The sequence below is a fragment of the Maylandia zebra genome, linkage group LG5 (assembly GCF_041146795.1).
Source record: "Maylandia zebra isolate NMK-2024a linkage group LG5, Mzebra_GT3a, whole genome shotgun sequence".
Classification (NCBI taxonomy): domain Eukaryota; kingdom Metazoa; phylum Chordata; class Actinopteri; order Cichliformes; family Cichlidae; genus Maylandia; species Maylandia zebra.
This window is the reverse complement of record NC_135171.1, coordinates 38,188,071-38,214,761: the sequence shown is the minus strand read 5'-3', so window position 1 is coordinate 38,214,761 and position 26,691 is coordinate 38,188,071. Positions and strand designations below refer to the sequence as shown.

The window sequence follows — 26,691 nt, the reverse complement described above, 5'->3', positions numbered from 1 at the left end:
TCCACCAAATCTTTTACAGGATTTCGTTTTCCATTGCAGATGGTCCTTTGCACATGTTTTATTCCCATTGGCCCGGGGTCCCGGGCTGACAGTACTGCAGCTATGCAGGTAGTGCATATAAGGGTGCACTGTGTCTGCACCAGGCCCTTGCACACTGGAGAGGGGGAAACTGGAGAAGAAGGACTGCAGGGGATAAGCAACATGAGAGGAGGAACAGTATGCCTTCAGTCACTGCAGTGGAAGAGGTAAGTGCTGCACAGAGGTCTTGCAGTGTTTATCAAGAGATCTAATGGCTGGTGAATTTAGTGTAGTGGTTTTTACAATGCATATTAACAACAGGGACCACGTTTGCCGTCAAATCTGCAGCATTTATTACTGCATAGATTAAATAGCAACAGTAGTTCCACTGGAGTGCAGAAAAATGCCATTGTTCTCTGTTTTACAACATTTCTTTAATGCATTTGTTCAGCTGATTTGTCAATTCCAAATATATATATATGATCAGTTTTTATTAAACAGAGACCAATCAATTAGTCAGTTTATCCGAAACATCAGTGCAAATATTTTACATGCATGAATACTAATAAAACCATGTTTAAATGAGCTTATTTAAGTACAGTGAATACAGTTAGAGTTTTGCATTGATTAAATATCATCTTGTTGTCTAGAAAGGGATGAATCTTAAACCAAGTGTTTTGACATGCATAGATTATTATTATTATTGTTAGACTAGTATACCTGTTAAACCCCTCTGTAGCTCCTTCTAGACAATTCATCACAAATGATCACAGAAATGTATGAAGTCAACATGGGAAATAAATATATAAATATATAAATCAAATAAAATTATGAATTGATTAAAAGTATAATAAACTGTAAACAAGTATAAACTATGTAGAAGTCAGCATCATCAGGAGTCTGTTGTAAATATGCAAACACAAAGAAGACCATGCCAGGTGGGTAGAAGAGAAAAGAAAGACTAAACACATGCTTGCACATGAACACGAGCTTTTAGCCAACAAGGCTCAGGTTAGACACGTTGGCTGACAAACATCCTCAGTCAGCCAGTTACTCCCAGAGTAAGGCTGGGATCACCTCTGGGACAGTGGGAGGACAAGTTTATGTTACAGTCCAGCTTGTGCACGGTGCGAGCTGGAGATCGGCATCAGAGTTTGGAATCAGATTTTTATTTCAGGTATAAATGATCTAAAGTTAATAATCAGGAAACGCCTCCCCAGGTATGGTTTTACAAAGAAGCCAATGCAACAGCCAAAGTCTCTTTGACTGCAGCTGCAAGGCCAGTGTGTGTGTGTGTGTGTGTGTGTGTGTGTGTGTTTGTCATAAAAGATACAGCAGAGTATTCGAGATGTATTAGTTATTTAAACTAAATGATAAATTTGTTTTCTGCAATTTAGCCAAATCTTCCCAATTTGTATCACCTATATTATTTAGGTTTTGTTGTTTTTTGTTAGAATTGCATAAAAAAATAATATGCTGAAGATTTCTGTTTTAATTTTGGTTTGGTTTTCTTTTATCTGAGGTCTACAGTGTTTTGCTACTGCCTATATCTCTATCTACCTAATCTATCTAACAGTAGATTTTAATATACAACAAAGGGAACTCTGCTTACAGAGTAATGAATACATAATATAGCAGATCAAGTAAGAACATGAAGTCATGGAGGCGTGGATGATAAACATTTTACAGCACTGGCTGATAGTCATTAGCTAACTAGTCATTAGACACTAACGCAAAGTACCTGTTTAAATGCATTTTCAATAAACTGAAAAACAATTTAAACAAATTCAATGAAGACATTTTATTATTTGCGTTATTTGAATTATTTGTGGTATTTTTGTGTTTAATTACTAAAACTTCAAAAGTTTAATAACTTTATTTTTACTTTACTCTGATTTTGATAAAGGTTGCAAATGAAAAACTGATATTAAATAGATAAAACAAGGACAGCACATCATTATATGAATATGCAGTTTATATATATTATAATAAACAGTTCTTTTCTTTCTTGCTATGTGAAGTATATTTCTTCATATAAATGTTGTTACTAAATAATATGAATCTAAATAACAGTAAATGAAAACAATTTAAATTTAAATAATTTCACTATTCAAATGTAGATTAATTAAATGAAACTAAATCATTTTGTAAACAGTGATAATGATGAAGTGTGAAATGTTTTCATTTTTTCCCTTTATGAGACATTTCACTTTGAAAACGAAGACTTTTTCTCTTATTTGACTGACGGTCACCAGAGGGCAGCATTATAAAAGATGAAAACAGGGCAAACCAAAACACCGGGAAACACCAAGAATGTCCTATACACACCATTTACACTTGCAAATCTATAAAAATATGGAGGGTGATTTCATTTAGTAGGATAAGGTATAACTTGTGTACATATGCTCCCTATATTCCTAATATTTTTAATTTGTGCATAAAACACACTGTATGCTTTTATCACTTATCTTAAGTGACCCAATGGATGATTACATTCCCCCCTTACCTCAATGAATGAGATGACAAAGAGAACTTCAGATATGCTGCTTAACCCACAATTTTGTGAAATTACTAAAAATATTTACAGCCGTTGTGTCGCATGTTCAGTCAAATGTTGAACTGTTATGTTTCAGTGTTGCAGATCTACAAGTTCCACCAGTTATGAATCAGGAGAGGAAATCTGATGACACTTTATGTTGTGGGATGGGTATGTATGGATTCAAATGTCACATAAAAAACTTCCATCTATTGATTTTTTTTCTGCAAATCCAGTTCAGTCCCACACAGACCCATGCAGAAAAAACCCAGCCAGATACTAGTTTGGAGTTCAGGACTTTCTTGCTGTGAGGTAACAGTACTAACCACCACACCACTGTGCTGCTCCACATAAAGATTTGTAATGAACTTTTCATTTTTCCAAGGTCTATCAACTAAATCAGCCTGTGACAGACTTCTCTACCCCGTCTTTCACCATATGAGAGCTGTTATAAGCTCCAACGCCCCTGATTTGGATAGGTAGAAGAAAATGGGTGGATGGATATGAGCATGGGTAGATGCTTGGATGTAGCAGCTAAGTGAAAGGATAATATCCACATTTAGCATGAGTAGCTGCATCTGTGTTTTCAATGTAATCAGTTAAAGAAGATCAAAGAAAGGAGCCTGCTTTGCTCTTGTATTACATTTTGTGTCTTTCAGTTTAAAACGTACTGACCTAATTTACCCAAGTAAATGGCTTTGTTTTTAATATTTCACCAACAAACTGCGCCATTTACTTATTTACTTATCTTTAAGCTGTGACGATACACACCTGAGAAGCTTGTGTACAAGAACTTGATTGGATGGATTCTGTTTAGTTGTATCTGACAGAATTAGGTCTCCACAGGAAACTGAGTGTGGTAAGACCTGAGTGTGGGTTAAGGTGAAACAGTGAGGACTGTGACATTAATTCCCTGAGCTGTGCTGATGCAAGTTCCTGCTGGATCACAGACTACTTAAATACAGCAGCCCCTGTCCTCATTGAAACACTTTCTCACAACCCATCTGCTTTACAGAATCGTAGAAGATTCTTAATCTGAAGATGTATTTGAAAAGTTTCATTCAGAATCTGAAAAAGGTGGGATTTTTTTTCTCCACAATTACATTTTCCCACATATTTTTCATTCGTTGTGTTTAGAATAAAACAGTGATGAGTTTGGCTCCCTCTGATGGCTGTATCAAAAACTCATTGTGGAAGACCACCACACACAGCTCAAGCTCCGGCTGAAAATGACACAAAGTCAATCATTTCTCCGACTTTGCTGTTTTCCCAGTTTCTCAAGTTGAGTTTTTATACAGTTGTCTCTGCCCATGAAAAATGTTCTTAATAAAGTAAGAGCATTTATGTATTTTCCAACAGCAACACTCTTTGGGGGATCCTGTGGTCACAGTTTGACCTCTTACTGATGTTCTTTTCTTGTTATTATAAACTAAACAGTAGTGGTTGTACATGGAATAAACACTAGGATACTTAAAACATGATCAATCAGTATGTTTACACTAACAATGGATCATGAAAACAATGGATCAGGAACACTGTAGGGGTAGTGTCTCGAGACACCCACAGTGAATAATCATTCAACTCTACAGTTCTCCTCAGGTCTGTAGAAATTAATGGTGCCTTTCTCACAGTGTTTTTGCTTTCTGTCACACAACATTTACTTTCATTCACTTGTACAGCTCTCATTTCAGCCATGGTAGGCAGATTTCCTCAAAAACTAAGTACCATAAACCTAATTATGACTAAATACCAGTAAAACTCAGTGACCATTAAGCAGCTCAGGAGCCAAATCTGGAGCGAGACAGGATGACCTGGACTCCTGGAGCCTGGAGGACATTAGGGCTGGGCGATATATCGAGTTTTTTAAAATATCGATATATTTTCATACGAGATATAAGATGTGGCAATATCGTTTATATCGATATAGCCTATGTTACGTTATAATTATACTTGTGGAGCCGCAGGTTTGCCTCTCTTTCGTCCACTTTTGTCTCTACGCAACGTTACTCGGCCTCGCCTCCCCCATAGCTTCACCTGCAGGCAATGACAAGATGAAAGCGGAAAATCTCAGTTAGCGAGTTACCGCGGATGGCCCCGTGCGTGGGGCTGGACGGCGTCAACGTGTTAGCGAGCTAACCGCGCTAACGACATGCAGCCCGGAGGGGCTGCACGGCCTAAAATCCTTTCATTTTCTCAAAACTCGACAGTGCGCCTTATGTATGAATTCTGGTTGTGCTTACTGACCGCGAACCGATTTTATGTGGTACACAGCGCTCAGCAATCTGTCAAAAAAATGTTTTAATATGACTTTGCTAAGCTACGGAGCTGCACCGCTTGATGTCGGAGGATTACGGCTACCGGGGAGGAGCCTCGCGGAGTGATACGTACTGTGTGTGTATAAGGACCACAAATGGCACCTGTTTAGAGACGTGGTGCAGCTGTGAAATCTGTCTCTTTGTTATTACGCTCAGCGTCTATTAGTTTACATTTTGACTGCACAATTGTGAGCTTTTTGTTATGCACAAAAACAACATTGTTTTCTTTTATTTATGGACCATGATTATTTAATAAATGCTGATAATTTATTTTTGAGTAATTTCTTCATGTACATCTACGCTGTATGTAAATAAAAGTGCCCGTGTGACATCTGGGACACAGTGTGACTAAGAACTCTCTTTTTGTTCTTAACTTATGGCTTAAAAAAAAAAATCGAGATATATATCTTATATCGCCATCCAGCTAAAAAATATCGAGATATGAATTTTGGGTCATATCGCCCAGCCCTAGAGGACATCACTGCTGTGAATGGTTATTACATTATCTGAGTTAATAGTCAACCAGTCATCCAAGTGAGACAGGACAGGACTAGGCAGAGGTGTGCTCATAAAGTACACATTATATATATATATATATGTATATATAAAAGACCTTTACACTTCCCACTGGCCACATACTGTATATATACTGAAATTGTAAACATTTTCTTTACTCTTTCACAATTTTCATTGCCGTTTTCCTAATCAGAACTTTTGTCTGCATTTACTTCACTGTTTCCTTTAGGTGGTCATGTGCATCAGCCTAGTCCACAGCTGATCCATTTAGCTGCAGCAGAGCTGTTCCAATCTAGAATCAGCAAAGTGAAATGTAAAGTGAAAGCTTGACTTACACTTTAAAGACACACTGAGATATGACTCTAAACGAATGCTAAAGCTGATCATTGCCTTGATTCACTTTAAAATGAGCTGTTGTCATCATTTCAACTAAAGGTGATGCATCAATATTAGTGTATCAGTGTTTTAATTGCTGTTTTCCGCTGTCCCCAGAGGCCAAACTAGGAGTTGCAGGTTAAATGATCCGTTTGTAGTGGAATCAAAAGTTTAAAACAGGGGTCTCAAACGCGCGGCCCGAGGGCCACTTGTGGCCCACATCACCCCTACTTGTGGCCCGTATATTTACGTGTCAAAAACTAATGTGTACACTTATATCTGCATTTTTATTTTGTTTAATACAAAGAAAATTATAGCAGAAGTGCTGCCACGTGTTCGGCCAGAAAGAGAGTACCAGTTTGTTTAATTTGCAGTTCAATGAAAGGCTTCAGTTAGTTAAGAGTGAGAAAAAAAATTGCTTTCACATTTGCAGTTTTGTCTTGTTATACAATATTTGAAATGTGAAAAAACAAACAAAACACTACATTTCTGGAAATATTTGTGGGTGTTTTCTTGTTTGTTTGTTTGTTTGTTGTTGTTGTTGTTGTTTGTACTACTTGAACACTAAAGTGGCCCACAGCTCATTTTAGTTAAAGACCCCTGGTTTAAAAAATGAAATGCACCAACAATTTGTAGAGGTTCCACAGCAATTCAGGAGACTGGGCATGTTAGTAGGACTTGATACACTGCAGTATAATTTGGTAAAGTTATCTGTATATTTGGTAGATGTTTGAAATTTGGGATTAATCTAATTATCATTATATTCATGGTGTGTTTTGCTGTCAAGTCACATAAAGCAGGTATTTCAGTCTATTCTGGAGAAGGCACATTATGGTCCAGGTTTTATGTTCAAACATGTTATTGTTCTCTTGTCACCTTTTTTTGTCAAAAATCTTAAAAGAAAAGATTAGTGGCAGAAATATTGTTTATTCTTGTGCCAATGAGTTGTCAGCAACTGAATGTACCTGCCGAGAAAGAGATGTTCCATTTGGTGAGGAGCCAAAATAAATGTTTGTTCATTGATCCAATGTAAGCCAGAGGGCCACATTAGTTTCACTAGCTATTAACACTGTCACCTAACTTTGTAGAATGTGCAAAAAATGGTTGCTGACCGAATTTATTCTCTGAGAAGGATCTGCTTTTCCGTTACATTCATTTCCAGGAGGTTGATCTTCTGTTCTAAACCAAAGTCTTATAGTTCCGGTGTTGAATGCCCAAAGGTAGACCGGCAGCACTTACACAAACCATGAGGAACAGCTGACAAGTTTCATATTTTGGCTTTGGTCAAAGACATTTGGTCTTCACCAGAGCACCATTGTTGACCTGTATTTAGTTACTCCCAAAGGGGCTGCTGGGTGTTACCAACTGGCTTGCTCATTAGGGCTTATTCCAGGTACACTTACCTGAGATCTGCTGTGCCCACATTCAAATGACTCAGACACACGATAGAGAAAATATTGGCATGAGATTGGGAAGAACTGAGGGAAGCCATTTGGCTTGTAACTATTTGTGATGTAAATAAGTTCCCCTGGCAGTATTCAGACCACATTTGTGGCGGTCCATGGCAGAAATGGGCAAAGATGTTTGAGATGCATCAGGAATGTCATTCCTCAGCTGCAGTATCTCAAACTCTTCTTTCTGTCTGGGTTGAGGGGCAAGTCTGTAATGCATGTTTACGACTTTCTCATTTTGGTTGTTGCAGTGTCTCAAACTAGTCTGGGAAACTGTTGATGGCTGTCTCTGGAACCATTTTCCAAGGTTCTACCTGTACCCCCACATCCCGTGTACATGTTGACAAGAAAGGTGCTTCCAAAAGTCTCAAGCAAGAAATGTTCAAGCAAGGTATGTGAAAGAATATATTTATGTTGAAGGTTGTGTGTCAGTCATGTCATTTGAAGTGTTAGTTACTATGTTACAAAGAGTTTGCATACACTGCAAAATGCGTAAGTGGTCAGCACGGCCAAGATTCATAGCTATTCAGCTGAAGAGACAACAGACACAAACAAGGGCACCCAACATCCATGACCTTTTTTCTTGTTGACAATGACATTCTTGCTTACTAAACTGTAAACAGCCCATATGTCAGGACCACTTTCAGCACTTGTCATGTTTTTCACATTTGTGTTTGAGGTAGTATTTGAGCCTAGGTCTTGACACATTTTTATGCATCATCATTAAATTGTCTCTAAGTGGCTTTCATGTGTGGCTGAGGAAACACATGAGTACATCTGTTACTTTTTATCCACATATCTGTACAGTGTTTGTTTGTATCAATGCATCTCATGTTATTTCAACTTTAGATGATGCCAAAGATGGTCGACAACGTGGTGCTGTCTTGATGTTGGGTGGTCTTTGTGGTCAAAAATGTAAGCTGTCAGGTAAGTGTCTTTAGGAAGTATAGACATGTTTCTCGTTGATAGGTACAAAGAATAGCACTGATATCACTGATAGACATTTATAATGTGCCCATTTAAATATGTTTAGACAAGAAATTTTGGCACACACACTGATTTGCTTCAGGCTTAGCGCCTATTATCCTTCTATTGTAGCTGGAGAGAAGGCTTATAGAGACCTTTCTGGCAAGGGAAAAAAGCAGTGTTCTGGTGAACTCCTGCATCTTTTGTCTTAGGCCTAGGTTTTTAGTGCCCCCAAAATCACATCAGCCTCTATGTCACACTGACATCTTGCTGCATTCTGCTCTAAAAAACCATTTGCACCATGCAAACTGGACAGTAAACATCCCAAGTGTTTGCAAGGCATCAGCGCTTCTGATTTACCTCTTTGATTAAGGAAATGTTACTTCTCCGATAGTGCATTTGTTTTTTTTACCAACAAGCAAAGGCTTGTATTGCAGACACTGCTGCCTAATCGCTCATAAAACTAAAGTTAACTAGAAAAATCCTACTTTGGCATGCCCAGACACATTACAGTGATATATGCTCATTACATTGTCAGAAGTCAGACATCTAGAAGTAACCTTGTGTGTGTTTTCCACCCTATAATTAACAAAAAATAAATGCTAACATTTGAAACGAGGACTGAAATAGCTGTGTCCTTTGGGTAGTTGTGCAATTCCGTGGAATATGGTTCAGGTGCTGGGTGTCTTTCCTTAATAGTGTACTGGATTCCTTTACAGCAGAGACTCGGCAACATTTTTCTAAAGAAGATGCATAAAATGTTTCCCATCCAGTGTTCTTCTGTGGTCCCAGCTGTGTTTGGCATCAGGGTAGAACTTAATCACAACATTACAAGGAGCGTTTTTAAGGAATGCCTTGAATAGCTGTAGATTTAGCTCCCATCTTCATTGCCAGTACTGCTTACTGACGCATACAAACAAACAACAAGTCTAGTGCCCTCTCCTGACCAAACTTTAAATAACACTTATAGCAGATAGTATTCCCTCCAGTCATATCTGTTCTTCTAATTGGGGCCAATTTTAGAACATTGCAAAGCGAGAGGTTGCACTTATTTCTGATTCCAGGTATAATATTTTTATTAATCTGCTCCCTCAAAGATTTGAAAGAGAATACCTCATAAATATTAATTCTTAATAATTAGTTAATTGAATTTGTGTAAAATGTAGCTCTAAATAAAGGCTTTGTTGTGTGTAATAAGTCAGACCTCTTCTCCTGTTATTGTTTTGTTTGTGCAGAGTTCAGTACGTTGGACTTTTTGACTCTTGGCGGAAACGTGACAGAGGGAAGAGCACGATCACAGCAAAGTAGGGGTTGACTTAATTGGATTTCTGTAGTATATCTGAATGAATGACCCTCAGACTCATCACTTAAACAACGCCACCAAGAGTGAAAGTTTGTGTCTGATGTTGACTTTTGCAAACAGTGGAACTATGCCAGCGAAAAAACTTCCAGTTAATTTGTTGGAACTTTTAAATGATCACACATTTTATATGAAATTTTAAAAATGTTTTGGAATAATTTGGTATTTAAGAAATCAATTTAAGATTTGTTAATCTTAAATTAGTAGTTTTCTTCTTTAGGTTACTAGTAGCAACAAAATTAAGATTGTGCCATTTCTGCAACCCATTTTAATACAAAAACAACACATTTTGCATTTTTTTATTTTGAAGTTCTGTGACCCTTTTTTGTGGTCTTTCGGGAGGCCTGTAGTCTATGACGTTATCACACTGTGTGCTCATTATGCCTCATTATCTGACAGATTTTCTACTTTTGTTAGGACATACTTGGACGAAATGCACTCCAAAAATGGTTCTTGGCCTTCCTAAGCATGAAGCAATAATCATGAGTAAAATATATCTGAAATATATCAAATTGAAGGTCTATTTATTTACATAACTAATCATTGAGGAAAATATGCCTGATGTAAACTGAATGTATATCAACCAAGTAAATTTCTTTTATACAGTTCTAATAAATAGGGATGGGTATCGTTTAGGTTTTATCCGATACCGGTGCCAAACCAGTACTTTTGAAACGGTGCCGGTGCTCAAACGGTGCTCAAACCGGTGCCTAAAGAATGGAGAACACAAAATTGGTCCAAAAACCTCTCATGTTCAGCTGTTTTTTTGTAAAAAGATAACAATGTTAGCCTTTTCTGCAGCTATGGGGCATATATGGTATCACTCTTGGCTGGAAGCAGTGCTTAAACAATGGAAAAAACACAAACTTTGTCCAAAAACCTCTCATGTTTAACTGTTTTCCACTTTTTCTTTGGTCATTTTAACCTTTTTGGCCAGGGTGAAGGGAGCATCTGCCATCAAACAAGAAGACAGCCGCATGTAGCTATGATGATGTTTGCTAGTTCACCTTACATGCATTAATTTAATAACGTGGTTAGCCTACTCAACGTAAATTGCACCCGAACAACATTAAGCTACTCACGCAGAGTAGATGATGCTGCGGCCATCATCATCATTTCTGCTACACTGGCAGGGCTAGGGGCCAGGACTCTCCTCTTCGGGTTCTTGGGGGATGTTGCTAACTCCGGGTCTGATAACAGGCACCACACCCGCAGTAGATGTGCACGGTGTGAGGTCTCGCAGCAAGCTATCAAATACGGCGCATTTTTCGGCTTTTAAAAAAACCTCTATGCGTCGCCAGGTGTTTCATCACATTCGAGGTGTTACCTCCTTTGACAGTATCACAGTATCAGCTTAAAGCACTTGTTGCTGCTGAGTTTGCATATTTTGCTGTGAAGTACAGCCAGACTTTTGACCGCTTCGCCTTGGGCGTTTTTAATCTGTAGCTCTGCTCTAAAAGAACGTACCTACCTGGACCCGCCTACTATCCTCGGAAACGTAAAATGATTGGCTAGAATCTAAAGTGTATCACAGCTCAGGAAAAAAAAGCACCGAAATGTGCCCTGCTTTTCGGTCTGGTTACTACCGTTTATGTCAGAACCGATACCGGTACCCATCCCTACTAATAAATTTAACATTTTACGTTGTACTTATGAAACAAAATTATGTTTAAATTTACATGTAATTAAAATACTTAAGTTAGCATTTTCAGGTATAAATATTTTGAGTCTATCCCATAGTCCCTTCATCCCAGCTCTTGCCCTGTAACAGCTGGGGTAGGCTCCAGCTCACCAGTACCCGTCTGAAAGCAACCCTGATAGGCAGTTAAGATAATGAAATGTAGCGAGTCTGTATTGCTGCATTGTTATGTGTCATATGGAGTGGTGCAAATAAGACAGCTGATGCATGATGTAGGCTAACTTAAATGTTTATATAAAATTTCAGGTGGATCTCTTCTGCACTCTAACCTCTAATGACTTTTAGAAAAGATAATCCAGTGTGTGACCCATTACTTTCTCTAAGTTAGTATGACCCCGCTAAAAAGAAGAAGAAAAACAAAAAACAGTGACGTTCCAAACACACCGAAATACTAAATTGGTCCAAGACTTTTGAACAGCTACAGTCTTTTTATGTGACCTATTAATGTGACAGCATTTCTGCTTCTTTTTATCTATTATAAATGGGATGGCATGATCGATTAAATTATCTTTAATTTTTTAATTTAATTTATTCAGAGAAAACTTTTGTCGAATGACCTCTTTGACTGTGCCCAACAAGTCAAAGTAATGTAACACACTGATGTAACACATAGAGATAAAAGAGGTAACTAGGCCTGATGTAATGGGATCATCCTGTGGATTTAGGAGTTATTTGAGTGCTCTGTACATTGTACTTGTACATTGAAGTACACAGGCAACACAGAAGACACAGGCCCATCTAAAATGACTATCAAGATATAACTTCAGTTGAATGCAAAAAAAACAGATTTACAAAACAGATTTGACAAGTAATAAGATGTTTTTGTACTCTGTCCTTTTACAGCTTGTATACCCATTGGACATGTTAATGCTCACTTTTATGTTTAAGTCAAGTTTTGATATTGCTGTTTAATAAGTATCAGCAATTACCAAGACATGTACGTACATGTACAAAAGAATGAAATACCTGAAATAATAAATTGCACTATTAGTCAGCCGGCCAGTGTCATATTGCAAAATTAAATCTGACCTCTTTAAAGATTTGATTTGACAAGTCAGGTCAAATAAATCAGACACTTTCCTTCAAGAATCTTAGAATGGACAGTAAAACAGTGTGTCAAAGCATAGTTAGTATATGGTGCGATCATTACTGTGAGTAGATGTCTGAGTGTTGTTTACTGTTTGCCTGAAAGTCTGCTGGGAGAAAGGACAGTGTGTGGGAGAGTTTCTTACCGTCTTGTCCTGTCATGACACTGCGGGGGGTGGGGGGAACAAGTCTGACGGACACCTTAACCCTCCCTAGAGGATTTTCGGGATTGTGAGTGGAGTAAAGGATTAGGGACTTAGTGGCAAACAGCAAACAGTGGGTCTGTGGGTCAGCGTGTCAGTGTATCAGTGAGTCAGTAGGCTTTTGCTTTTCCCAGAGTAGGTCAAATCTTTGTTTTCCATGAGCAGTGCTAATGCAGCCACTTCCTGGTGTTAGAGAGTACTCACCTGCTCACCTCACATGTTAACATCAAACTGTCCTCATGGTTATCCTCTAAAACCATCACACGTGCAGCCACAGACTAAGGCGTTATCTATGTTCTTCTTCAAACACAGGCAAGAGGCCTCTTTTCTTGTTACAGGAAAGAAGAGCTCTGCTTGCAAAGTGCATTTTTTTTACCATCTATCCATCCATTCTCTTCCACCTATCCTTTACAGGGTCGCGTGGGCGCTGGAGCTTATCCCAGCTACCATAGGGCGAGAGGTGGGTACACCCTGGACCGGTCGCCAGTCTGTCGCAGGGCCAACACTTAGAGACAGACAACCATCAGATTCACACCCACATTCACACGTATGGGCAATTTAGAATGACCAATTAACCTAACCCCACTAACTGCATATCTTTGCAAGTGTCATCCTTAGTCCTTTAATTTTAAACTTCAAGACTGTGAAAAAAACTAAACAAAAAGTTTTCTGCAATTCAAACCAGGCTCATAAAATTCAGACAACACCTGCAGAAACCAGTATCTAATTCTTAACATCTCATTAAAGTGTTATGCTAGGGTTGGTCTTCATGTTGATATTTTCTTTGAAATGTAGCATGCAACTAAACATTGTGCAGACCAAGCACACCCTCTCATTGCAACGCCTTGCTTTGATGCCTTTCCCACCAAGACAATACATCTCGCCTCTCTCTAAACACTGCTATTAAATGCTTAAAGAAGACATTACAGAGGTGAGGGCATTAATCCAACTTCTAAATACCTCAGATTCCTGACTAATCATGCATTGATGGGATGGGCCGAAACAAGTCCAATCTATGTAGGCCCCGCACTTAAGCCACGGGACTTCAGCTCTTTTGCAGTGCATCACATGACACCCCCTAGAGCAGGGGTGGGCAATCTCAGTCCACGAGGGCCGGTGTCCTGCAGGTTTTAGATCTCACCCTGGGTCAACACACCTGAATCACATGATTAGTTCGTTACCAGGCCTCTGGAGAACTTCAGGACATGTTGAGGAGCTAATTTAGCCATTTAAATCAGCTGTGTTGGTTTGAGGACACATCTAAAACCTGCAGGGACACCGGCCCTCGTGGACTGAGATTGCCCACCCCTGCCCTAGAGGTCCGGGGAGTGTTATATGGTGTTATATATCTGCATGAACGGGACTTCCAGTCTTAGCCAGATGGTTGTACTACTGTGGAAATCTATGGTGTCAATTTACTGCTGCCCATCCATATTACAGTTTTTCTTGATTGCTTTCACCTGCCTAAGGAAACTGGGATCCACTCAGTTTTTATCATCACTATCTCATCAGAGCAGAAGACACCTTTTGGAAAAGTGTTAACCTTTTCTCAATGGATTGACACAGATGTCATTCAAGCAGTCCAACCCCCACTGTTTTAGCTATGGTAACCAAACAGAAAGCACACATTTATTTATTTCAGTCCAACTCATTGCAAGAAGCCAAATTTGACACATGTGGAAAGATAACACATGTGGAAAGATAACACATGTGGAAAGATAACACGGAGGCTATGTAATGGGCTACATTGACAAGCAATGGTGCACTGATTTGCACTGAGTGCTGTGTTTTGTATTTTGCTGTCCATTGTGTAATGACTGACTGGAAGAGCTCATACACATGTTTGTAAGCTATTTTATTTGGAGGCAACATTTGCTTTTGTTTCATATTTCAAATGTTTTGGCACGGTTAGAGCCTTATGCAAACAAAACATGCCACTTTGACAATGAAAGCCTCTGTTTAGGTCTGTGTGTTAACTGTTTGGAAAATGTGGAGTTTGCTGTCATGCAGCAGTCAAGTCAATCAAGAAAAACTGTACATCATACGTCTTACTTCTAAAAAATGTTTTAGTGGCTAATGCCGATTGGTTTTTATTGCAAAATTTAGCAGGTGACACAATAGTTGCTTACTTCATTGAGAGCTGTACGATTTTTCTTCTTCAGTTCATTAGCCATCAGATATTTAAATGTGCACCTCGAAGGTGGTGGCACCTGACTAGTGTGCATCGTATCAGGTAGTCTGCACTGCAGCTCACGTTGACTATAAGCAATTAGCTTCTGTTGCGCTACTTACTTTTGCTTTGTTGATGATCAGGATTTTAAGTACCATGTAGTACTAACATTAATTTCACACAATATTTATCAGTTTATTTTAGTTCACTGTCCATCGCTGACTCGAGGCAGTAATAGTTAATAGAATCTCATTTAAATTTGCATCTATTCACAAATTTAACTGTTTACTGTAATGTGATACAAAACCTGTTCGGGACAAATGCACCCCACACCCTACGCTATACTTCTTATCTGTGTTCCTTTATGTTCTCATTCACCTGCAAAAATCTTATCTCTCACACACATTGTAGTTCAAACTCCTGAACTGTCAAAATGTGCATACTTTATACGCTAAGGATTGAAAGAAAACTATAACAGAGTCTGTGCAGAAAAATAAGCCGGTCTAATAAAGGTCTTACGCAGGAGATAGATGAGACTGCATCAAAAGCATTGCGACACCAACATGGTATACCTAGCATTAAATATAGATGGAACAGCATCACATGAAGGTAACATGGACTTGGGCTTTGTGATACAAAACACAATAATTAGTCTGTTTGGTTTTCCCCTCGTTTTTTGCTAATGTTTCTTTCACAGAGACCAACAACTCAGTTTAGCCAGGAATTCTTTGATCTTCTGTTAATAGAGATGAAAGCGACCTTTTAGTCCAGTAACAGAAATTTAAATAAACAACCGCTATCATCTAACACGATTTTAGTGCCAGGTTACACGCAGACACTGATTATAGTCCATTTTGGATGGTGTAACATCAGCATCACTGTTGATTGTACAGGGGGAGTTGGCAGATTTTGGCAGGAAAGCATATCATGGTACAAGTCATGGAGTCTGATAATTGATCTTTTGGACATTTGCTCTGTGGTGGTTACAAAACATGAAAAATGTTTATTATTTATAATCTTTTAATGTTCTTGATATAAAAACTGTGCTTATAAATTGTTACAGCGCAGCTGTACTGGGCTGTGACTGTGATTTTATTCCACTGGATTGATAATGTAAAAATCAGGATGCAGATTCTTTCCATTATTGCTCTTTTTGAAATTTAAATATAGATCATTTAATATTTTTAAATATTATTTCTACTGAGATGTGTAAGATTTAGATTCAGATCTATCCCAGTTGCTAATGTATGATGTGAAAATGACAGCATGCCAGGAGAAAAAGACAACTGTTTACACAGCAAACACAGACAGTCCATAAAGCCACTTTTACTGTTTGAATGAGTAAACACACCCTTTGCCTCTTAGACAGTACAAATGTGGTTACACTGCAGGTGACTTGTTTCTCAACTGGGAATTTTATAACCTTGTTTTTACATACAAAACAACCCTGTTAATTAATAATGATGAATTTCTTGATCAAAACATATTTTTCTACTTGAATCTGAAAAGCAACGCTTACCAATGTGTTACATTTGTCCAATGAGAAAAAAAGAAGGTTACTATTTACAGTGATGTGCAAAAGTCTTGAGCCACACCTCTTTTCTTCATATTTTACTAGGAAAATGGGAAATATGTTCAGAGATTATTGAAACACATGCAAACATACATGGAAATACAGTATATAAGGAAAGAACAGAAAGAACAGAGTGTGTAATCTTCTAACACGCCTGAAAGTCAATATTTGTGATGATCACCTTTGTTCTTCAATACAGCCTGAACTCTTTTAGGCAGCTTTCTTGTAATTTCTTTAAGTAGTCTTCGGGAAGGTTTCTCCAGGTTTCTTGAAGGAAGCTCTTCTTCACTTCTTCTGCCTTTTGTTCTGTTTCCACACTGCTTCAGTAATTTTGAGGTCCTGGCTCTGGAGAAGCCAATTCAGTTCAATTCAATTCAATTTTATTTATATAGTGCCAAATCATAACAACAGTCGCCTCAAGACGCTTTATATTGTACAGTAGAAAGATACACCGACTGATAGTGTCTCACTATGTGTTTTTGTATTTAGGTATGCTTTTACTATGTTAGCAGCATGTTTGTGGGCACTGTCATGCTGAACAACAAAGCCACTGCCAATCCGACACTTTCCAGATGGAATTGCATTGCAGATCAAAATCTGACTATAGTTGTCTGTGTTAAATAATTCTGTTCAATTTTATTTATATAGTGCCAAATCACAGCAACAGTTTCCTCAAGGTGCTTTGTAGTGTAAGGTAAAGGCCCTACAATAATACAGAGAAAAGAGAGAAAAGCCCAACAATCATATGCCCTCACCCAACCACCCACCCTCTATGAGCAGGCACTTTGGCGATAGTGAGAGGGACAAACTCCTTTTTAACAGGAGGAAAGCAATAGCAGAACCAGGCTCGGTGAGAACCACCAGGTGACTAGTTGGGGGTAAGGGGAGGAAGACAGGACTAAAGACATGTTGTGATAGAGAGAGATTAATAATAGTTAATGATTAAATGCAGAGTGCGGGAAAAAGGTGAGTGAAGATGAAACACTCAGTGCATCGTGGGGAGCCCCCAGCAGCCTAGGCCTATTGCAGCAGAACCAAGGGAGGAATGTTCACAAGATCCCCAACACCACTGACTGAAATGCAGCCCCAAACCACGGCAGCACCTCCACCACATCTTATAGATGGGTATAGACACTTGCTGTTGTACCTCTCTCCTGACCTGAACCAAAAAGTTAAAATTAATCATGGACTGAACCTTATAAAGCGCTTGTCTACTCTCCCGGAGCAGTCACAGGCTTTATACATCATGCCACATTCACCCATTCACACAAGTGCTTTCTTCTAAGCTTTTCAGTGCTTTCTAGCTAACATTCACACACATTCAGTCTCTGATGGCTGCATTGGAGATCTTGCCCAAGGATACTTGGCATGGAGACTGGGGGAGCCAGGAATCAAACGACTAACCTTCCAGTTAGTAGATGGACCTGCTCTACCTCATGAGCTACAACAACCCATAAGACCTTTTGCCACTGATTTTAAGCCAAGTTCTTGTGTAATCTGATATACCTCAGCATTTTCTCCAGACCATTTCTTTTTTCTTTTTTTTCTTTTTTTTTGTGTCCCGTTTGGATCTTTAGCCATCAGAATTGTTGTCTTAAGGCCAAGAAAGATGCCAAGCGGATTTATTTTACCAAGTGGATCATCATGGCCTTGCCATATTGGTCCATTTGATTGACCTTTAATATAATTATGAATTTATTTTATTTTCGGTTGCTACAAACGGGACAGACATGACTGGGGGATAGGACAGGGAGAAAGAATGAAAGAAAGAGAGGGAGAGAAAGAAAACCAAAGGGGAGAAGAGACGGTGAGAAGGGGGGAAGAAAGAAAAAACAAACAAACAAAACACCTGGATCACCTGTATGGAGAAAAAAAACAGAAGAGAAAGCAAACAACACAGAGCAACATAATAAAAAAAACAGCACCATCACAATAAACTAGCTAGCAGTAGATAACAGTAGATACTAAATAATAAACGATATTGTGCAGCACGCAAGATAGACAGCGCACAATGTGCTTTGAGGCAGCAGCCAAGAAAGGTGTAGTCCGCGTCTGTGTACACCTGTGTGGATCAGCATGCTTGTATTCCAAAGGCTTCTCCATGTAACGATCTGCTAGGGAGTGTGGGGAGCCATAGCCCCGTCCTCCAGGGTATGAAGCAGGTATGGAGAAGATCCAGGCCCCAGATATCCAGAGGCCCCAGAGTACAAGGACCCGAGGAGGACCATCAAAGGGGGGGGGGGGGGGTACCGTGCCACCCTCCTGGGAAGAGCTGAGTGGAGCCCCAAAGGAGAGGTCACCCCGCAGCTACGGAGCAGAGGCCAGAGGGGGTTGCAGTGGCGTGCCCGCGGGAGAGGACCGAGCTTCAGGCCCAGAGGCCAGAGGCCTGGGGGCATCCCACCCCCCGGAAGGAGCCCAGCCAAGCCACAGGCGCCAGGCCCCGCCAATCGGCCACCAGGAGTGAGCTGGTACATACATGAGCGCCCAGCCCCAGACGACAAGGAACACCAACACACCAACATCTGAGGGCATCAGCCACCGGCAGGGAGTGTGGTGAGGGGAGATAGGCCTCCGTACTTTAGAGTGCCTGAGATGTACCCAGAGAGGTTGAGTCTAAGACCCAACCTGACTTAAAGACACAGACGAACAGGCGCACGCGGACACAGACGTGCATTCCTACCCCATATACACAACCAAATACTTGGCACTCACCCAACGTGTAGACAGACACAAATAGACACTGCACAGACAGTCGCACTCCCCAAACATACTCTATACCCCAGGTCCAGGTACCCCCGCCCTCAGAGGGGCAAGCTGCACCTAGACCCAGGAGATGTAATCCTTCTCTCTGGGGTGGAGGCAACCGGACCACCTCCTTATCTGCAGTAGCAGGGAGGCCCCGCATCCCAGACCCCAGTCTGACGGCCAGCACCTCCTCCCAGCCCCCCAGCCCTGACGGCTAACAGAACTGGGGTGAGTGAAGACCTCAAACCTCCCTACGCCCGCTCATATGTAGTGTTGCTGTGTGCTGTTCTAAAGTGCATTTAAAACTCAGGAGAGCATGGTACTAGCTTCCTCTCAGAGAGCAGCACGGCTCTTCCCGAAAACCCTTAGTGTCTAAATGCATTTAAAATTGAGGGTAGGGCACCAGCGCCAGAGGTGGGTTGGAGTACACCGACCATCCTCTGGATGCTGTAAAACGTGCCCACCCCCAAGGCCCTATATGTATGTGTTATGTGAGAGTGTGAGTAATGTGGATGTCTAGGTTGCAGAATAAAATTGAGGCACAGGCGGCCAGAAGGGGACAGAGGGGGAGTGCCTCCCCTGCATCCTGGTGACATACCTGCACCCCAAGCCCTGCGTGTGTGGGTGGGTGTGGTAGAGCGGGAATAGGGAGGCAGCTGAGGATGGGGAGGGAAGAAAGGGAGGGGCAAGCGGCCCCTCCCTGGGGCCAGCTCCCCCGCTGACCCCAGTAGGCACCCCCACACTCTGGAACCCACCAGGGCAAGGGGGCCCAGGCCCATCCGGACCGGGGCCCGCAGCAGCAGCACCACCCAGCCCCACAGAGTCCGGGGCAGCCCACCCGACTCCACCCCAGAGAAAACTGCACCCACCCCATCATCCAATCATCTCCCAAACTACACAAGACAATAGACACCCAGGTTGAGACCATTTCTGATGAGGCTTTGGTGATTATTAGATTAAAGGGCCAGATGCATATCTCAGGTTCTGTTTCAGGTTTTTGCTGGATTCTTTCCCGTCTTTGTTAACATGATATTCAGAAACTGATCATCTGCTGTGGATGCCTTTTTTTTTTTTAAGTTTGCCACTTATTGTTTTGTCTTTGATTTGTTCAGTTTCATCAGATTTATTTTAAGAACACACTACATACCATGCTGAGATATGCCAAGGTTTGATCTAACAGGTCTTTGGGAATCAGCTTGTTGGTGCAAAAATACTCTTTTTAAGTCTGTTTTATCTTTGTTATTTTTATAGATTCAACTAAAGCAATGGGAGGAAAGATGGGCTCAAGGTGTCACGGCTGCCGAGGCGAGCCGTGTGGAGTTAGAAGAAGGACCCAAGATGCAGGCAGTGGATGAGATGCCGGTGAGTTTATTTACACAGTGGTGAGAAGGCAAAACAGGCAAGAGGGAAGACAAAACTAAAGACCTGAACTGGGAAAGCTAAATGACAAACCTGAGATGAAACAAAAAAGGGAAGAGAGCCAGAGAGACGAGCAGGACACCGAGGAACACAGACTGACACCGAGGAACACAGACGAACCGGCAACAGGCAGGAGAACACACAGGGCTTAAATACACACACCAGTAATCAGGGGATGAGAGACAGGAGGGCAACACATCTGGGAGGAATCTGGGCTGACGGGACAGGGGAAACGTAAACTGATCACACTCACATACGACACGGACCTTCACAATAAAACAGGAAACTCAGATACATGGAACCAGACAAGACATTGAACTAAACAGACAGATTCACAAACAGATGGGGAGACACCATAGACAGACAGATACAGACGCAGACTCAGAGGCAGATTGAAAATAACACAGAACTTAAACAATCATCATCTAGAAAATGATAACAAACTAAAAGCGCTGGGTCACCGACCCAGGACCATGACACAAGGCTGTTGCACAGTACTGTACTTACATTTTGCTGCTACAGTTGGCTTAATTTACCTAATAACCAGTACTGCTTTTGCTGTACACTGCAGTGTGTTGTGGCTTATATTATTGACACATACAATAAAATGCCATTTATACAATAAAATACAATGAAGCAATTTAGTCTGTTTAAAATATAGATTTATTTATTAATTAAAAATAGAATCATGACATTTTATCACACACTGACTTTTCTGAATTGTATTTGCTCTTACAAATTTTTCATTTACATAAAACAAAATAATATGATACAAAAATAACAACGATTACAAATTTCAATTGAAACAGAATTCAAATTCTTGCATTCTGTGAATGCTCCAAAAGTACACACACACACACACACACACACACACACACACACACACACACACACACACACACACACACACACACTTTTAAAAACAACTAGAACTTTGAAAATTGACATTTTCTTTCTGTAGGCCCGCTTTTAGGTATTTCAGGTAATGCCAACCTGATGCATTAAGTGCAGTAATAGAACTGTCAGCACACTCTAAAATACAGTAGGGTGATAAAGTGCTTAATAAGATATGTTGCAATGGCACTTCAATGTCACATTGAGTCTTGGACAAGAAGTGCCTACAATATCAATCATAATATTAAAATACAACAGTTTTATAATTATTTCACACAGGTGTAAAGTAAATTGCTTTAATACAAGAGCAGCACATAGAGGCAAGAGAGAGAGAGGTGAAAATAGTTTATCAAATATCAGCACAAAATTAAAATAAAAGGGTTTTTATGGTCTTTGGTAAAAAAATTCCCCCATGCACTGTTTCAGTTGTTTCCTTTGCATTATGGCTGTAAAATCCAAGTCCGTAAGACATATAGTATATCAATACAGCCAAGATGAACACAGTGTTAATACAGGTAGAAGTAAAGAAACCCTGGGTATCATCTCTAAAAATAAAAATGTGATGTATTGATAGACATTAATTTATTAACACTCTTCCAGGTTCAAAGTTGGGGAAACTAAAAAAAAAATCTATTGCTGAGCTCCTTTGCTTTCTCGTTGTTGTACTGCTGTTTTCATTTTTCCCTTCCTTGAGTAGATCTCAGTTTGCACCGTTTCCCACCAAATTTAAACTGTGAAGTGATTTTAGTATGGAAATCGGTAAACATTTGCTTTACTTGGTAATGTTCCGATAGACATTCTGCTATACAGTTAAAACTATACAGCTATGCAAAGATTGTGAAATTATGAAGCGTAAATTATGCTACTGGGACACGTGTACGATGTTTCCAGCATATGAAAGAAACAAGACTGGCTCCACCTGGAAAGCATGAAATTTTGCAATCTTTAGACTTTGAGAGCTAAAAATGCCAGCGTGCAGCAGCACATGCTCACTGACCTACCTACCCTCCAAACCTTCACCTGACACTGAAGCAATAGCTAAATGTTTGCTCACATTGCTGAGAATAACCTTGCATTCATATGCTGTTTGAGCCACAGTTGCCCAAATGATAAGCCAGGTTGTGTAAATAATACAGTGGAGATGCTGATTAAACATATTCCAGCTACATGCAGCATGGGGTACCCTTTGACAGAAATCAGTCCAGATTTCTTGCATTGTAACAACAACTTGTTCCCCTCGCAGCCTCACAATGTGATCAAAGTATTTGTGGAATGTAAATGTATTTGCTTTAATGTCATCAGAAGTTAAAGAAAAAGGCACGCTTTAAAAGTTTTTCATTGCTTTGAAAGCATTTCTGTAAAACAGCAGCATTTAGGTGGATGAAGATTTACAATGAAAGAAATAGTTACGTAAAAATGAAAGTATAGAATATATATATAATTTTTTTACATTTGGACACTGATTATAACACAAAACAGACTATAAAACATACAATGAATTAGGAAAAAAATGTAGTGCATCTTTGAACTTCATCCCGGCAGCATGTGAAAAGTAAAAGTTGTAAGGTACAAACGACAAAAGTGAAAATTAATTAATGCAAGACTTTATGGGTTTATATACGTTTGAAAATGGAACCTGATATCATTACTGTACATTTGTATTCACTGTACTTTTTTGCATTGAAATCTAAACTTTATTATTGAGTCTTTCATATTTTAGTGCTGCTCTTTGATTTTTGTCTCTGACGTATAAAAGAATAAATGTATCTGCATCCAGACTTAGCGTATTTGCTCACCTCTAGGCACTGAAATGCATTTGAGATTCTTTAAATACTGACTACAAGAGTTTAGAAATAAATTAAAAGTTACTACAAGCAGTAAACTGTATCAATACCTATTTCTTTAGAACATAATACTTATATACTCATAATATTCTTTTTTGTGCCCATAATTTTCTTAATGTAAACCTAGAGTGTTAATTCATACGTTTATGCAAAAATACACACAACACACCTATTGAGTAACTGCTATAAAACAAACGTGTTTGTATTTGTAAAGATAGTCTAGTAACATCCTCTGTCGATAATTTAAAAGTCTTTTGGGTGGGCATTTCTCATTTTAAAGTACTCTGTGTAAAAGTTGTTTGTCCAAAGTTGGTCAAATTTGTGTTTCTTTAAGTCAACTTGTCTACAATACACTCAAGAAAATAATTAATTATACCACTAATAGTAATACTCAATTTTTTATGTGCATCCACAGGTCTCCACTATCATGTCAGGGACATCTGTTTTGACAATGCTGTGCTGAGAGTTGAAGTAAACCATTGAGAGTGGTCGACGCTCTGTGGGAACGCAACATGAGGCTGTAGCTGTGTTAATACCATTGACTTTGAGTTGGCTGAAGACAGTGGCATGGAATGAGGATGCTATACCTGGGGAACCGGACAGATGTTGGGGGCAATGTCCCATGCAGTAGTTCATATGGTAGCCTTCAGGCGCAATGATCCACTCATCCCACTGGATGTCTTTAAACTTGATGTAGAAGTCTCTCTTGCAGCAGACTGTTACATCGTCACCGCAACGCACTGAGCGCTTCCTGAGCAAATGCTTGGAGTGGTCATCACGGAGACGCACCTGAGCCACCAGGAAGGGCTGGTAGGGGGTTTCAGCAGAGCCATCTAGGGAGCAAAGGTTCTGTCCGTCTTCTTCGCAGGTGACCTCCAGCTGCAGCCGATGTTGGCCCCCGTCCAAGAAGGTTTGCAGGGTGTGGGTGACAGAGAAAGTGTGCCAGTTACTCTCCTTGACGTGCAACATCTTTTCCATCACCAAGGTCCGATTAGAGCCTGAGATGTCACCATCTACGGAGAGGAAAACCTGGGCAAGGAGACGAGAGTTCCGTTGTGGGTCCTCAGAGGCACGGGCATAGATCCACAAAGAGGACTGGAGGACCTGGATACTTTGGCCACGTTCCTGCAGAAACTGAAAGGTAAGGCTAACGCTTGCCTTGTCACTGCTCTTTGCATCATCTATGAAACAATGACAATTAAGAAAAACACACAATGTTAATATTTGGAAAAACTTCATAGCTCATCACCTTTCTTACCCTTATAAAATTAATGGAAGTAACAATCCTCTTTCACTGTTTTAAGCATTTTACCTTATGGTTAACTTTTCCTACAATACAGCACAAGGGATATTGTATTTAAATGTTTAGGCAGATTACATGTATATTTGATTTTAAATATAAAGACCCAAATGCAAGTCCTGGAGCAAGCAGCCATCTTCAGACTTCTTCAAATTTAAATGCACCGTTGCATTTTATGTTGTGAATATGTATAACAGATTTTGGAGACCCCAGCAACAGAAACCTGAGAGAGGGCTTTTAGTCATTTGCACTCCTCTTTGCAGAAGCTGTCTATGCACTTCATACAGATTTTGATTTACATATTCATTCTTGTCCTCTTTGTCTGCCACCCAACTCCAAATCAGAATCCTATCACCACAACCTGCACGAAATTACGTAAATTCACTTTTTATTACTTTCCTGTGTAAATCTTGTTAAAAGTGCAACAATGTAACACTGAAAGATAGATTCCTTTTAAAGCTTGCTTACCACCAGTTCATGTATTTCCACTTTAAAAGGCAATAAAATATGTAGTTTGCCCAAGGGGAGCAAACCTTTTTGCACATAAGTAACGATAGATACTTGGATCCTTAATATTACAATATAATAGTTCAGGGAACCCTAGCCTTATGTTAATATCTTACGCAGGAAAAGAGACCTTATTAATCACAACGCGCTCTCCTGTAGCGTTATTATGCCATGCGAAAACAGCTTTATAGCATAGAAAGTGGATACAAGACTTACTTATATCTGCAAAGCTCACTATTTCATAGGCTTGATCTCTGGTTGGTATATTGTTTTCTAGTTCAAGGGTACCATCCTGTCTGACGCGCCCCGAGTGAAGTTTGCGCAGCGCCGTGAGGAGCGCGACCCGGGGCACGGTGTGAGTGATGTTTGGTTTCTCTTTCAGGTGCAGTTTGTCCAAAAGTTGCTGCTTGGCGAATTCTATCATCATCCTTTCCTCTGCGTCCTTATCCATCGCTGACAACCTGCAAGACGCGCAGCCCGGGGAGCCACTGACCCAGAGACCCTTAAACAGCAACGGTGCCAACAGGAGGAACGCTGAGAGTGACAAAGACATGGCCATCTTCGATCTTGAAGTAAATAACTGCGTATTTGTACTCGGACTGAGGTAACTAATAAACGTCCAGACTTCTAAACTGGAAAACCAATAAAAAAAAAATCTTCAAATCCTTCCCCTTCTGAGTTGTTCTTTGCGAAAGAAAGTCTCCCGAACGTCAGAGGTCCTTGTTGGTAGCTCGTGAAGAGAGGAGCTGAGTGATGTTTCACCCTCCTGATGGTAAAGATATCTGGGGTAATCCACCAAAACTGGTGACACGTTGGAAGGATGCACCAATGAGCGCATCGGGAAGCTTGGAAATTACTGGCAAAACACCTCTGTCCTCTCTCACAACACACGCACGGGCACACGCAACACACACGCACGCAACACGCGTTCACATGTAGGTTACTGTCTCACAGTCGCTGCATACAGGTGCTACATGATATCACACGCTGCTTTAGATTAATTACTACGCAAGTCCATGGCTGGTTTGGACACATATCGGGAAAGCCCGATAAGGTCTTGAGTTTATCACAACAGGTATTTTCTGTGCCACGTTTCTCCACTTCAGTGCCACTGATACGTAACCTGCCAACGCTCTTGTCGATCAAAGTTGAAATTCTCTGCCCTTTAACCTACTTACAGAATATTCGTGTCCCACAGACACCAAGCAATTGAATCCGTGGGCTTTAGCTTAACCTGACCGAAAACACTCGAGGATATGAGGCGGAGAGTTTAACGCGGTATTTGAAACACGTTCCGTCATGTTTCCTGCAAGGTGTCATAATGTGGTGCAGTAAAACGATGCCTCGTGTGTGTATGTGTGTGCGTGTGTGTGTGTGTTTGAAGGAGAGAAAGAGAAAGCTGGGAAAAGGCGAATCCTGCCTTCATGTCGGTACATGATTTGTCTGTCTGGGTTCTCGCAAAAGTGCTGAGCCAGCTTGACATAGCCTACTAAAGATAACGCTGCCAATAAGCCGGACAGTGTATGCACTTAAATAGGCAAAAATACGTTAAAGTGACCCTCTTTTCATCATGTCGGGGTCCAGGTCCAGTGTGAGCAGGAAAAACAATGACTTCCACAATCATTTAACACATAAACTACATGCATATGCACATGGAAATAATAATTGTGAAACAGATTATCCTAAAGCGGTCACGTGTTGATTGTGCGCACAT

The 26,691-nt window shown here is 40.2% G+C and overlaps 2 protein-coding genes across 3 annotated transcripts; one reads left to right on the top strand and one right to left on the bottom strand.

The window, feature by feature from the left end:
- Window positions 1-20,536, top strand: LOC143418764 (uncharacterized). 2 transcript variants are annotated; one of them, XM_076884471.1, is made up of 7 exons: window positions 1-245; window positions 2,652-2,725; window positions 7,463-7,602; window positions 8,061-8,138; window positions 9,413-9,481; window positions 12,940-12,985; window positions 20,265-20,536. In XM_076884471.1, exons 3-6 carry the CDS (start codon window positions 7,491-7,493, stop codon window positions 12,975-12,977), a joined length of 297 nt encoding a protein of 98 aa, XP_076740586.1. In that variant the 5' UTR covers window positions 1-245; window positions 2,652-2,725; window positions 7,463-7,490; the 3' UTR covers window positions 12,978-12,985; window positions 20,265-20,536. The 2 variants fall into 2 exon arrangements, with proteins under 2 accessions (XP_076740586.1, XP_076740585.1); XM_076884470.1 differs by lacking the exon at window positions 12,940-12,985.
- Window positions 20,537-21,752: 1,216 nt separating this feature from the next.
- On the bottom strand, window positions 21,753-25,536 carry LOC101471544 (inhibin beta B chain). The gene is made up of 2 exons (XM_004547683.6): window positions 25,194-25,536; window positions 21,753-24,351 (listed from the first exon to the last, which is right to left on the bottom strand). The coding sequence occupies exons 1-2, from the start codon at window positions 25,534-25,536 to the stop codon at window positions 23,570-23,572; spliced, it is 1,125 nt and encodes a 374-aa protein (XP_004547740.1). The 3' UTR covers window positions 21,753-23,569.
- Between the last annotated feature and the right edge of the window lie 1,155 nt (window positions 25,537-26,691).

Coding starts and splice junctions, on each gene's coding strand:
- LOC143418764 (XM_076884470.1), top strand. CDS start 7,491: ATGGCTGTCTCTGGAACCATTTTCCAAGGTTCTACCTGTACCCCCACA. Junction 7,603..8,060: donor GCAAGAAATGTTCAAGCAAG/GTATGTGAAAGA, acceptor TTTCAACTTTAG/ATGATGCCAAAGATGGTCGA. Junction 9,482..20,264: donor AAGAGCACGATCACAGCAAA/GTAGGGGTTGAC, acceptor TTATTTTTATAG/ATTCAACTAAAGCAATGGGA.
- LOC101471544 (XM_004547683.6), bottom strand. CDS start 25,536: ATGGCCATGTCTTTGTCACTCTCAGCGTTCCTCCTGTTGGCACCGTTG. Junction 24,352..25,193: donor AGTGAGCTTTGCAGATATAA/GTAAGTCTTGTA, acceptor ATTGTTTCATAG/ATGATGCAAAGAGCAGTGAC.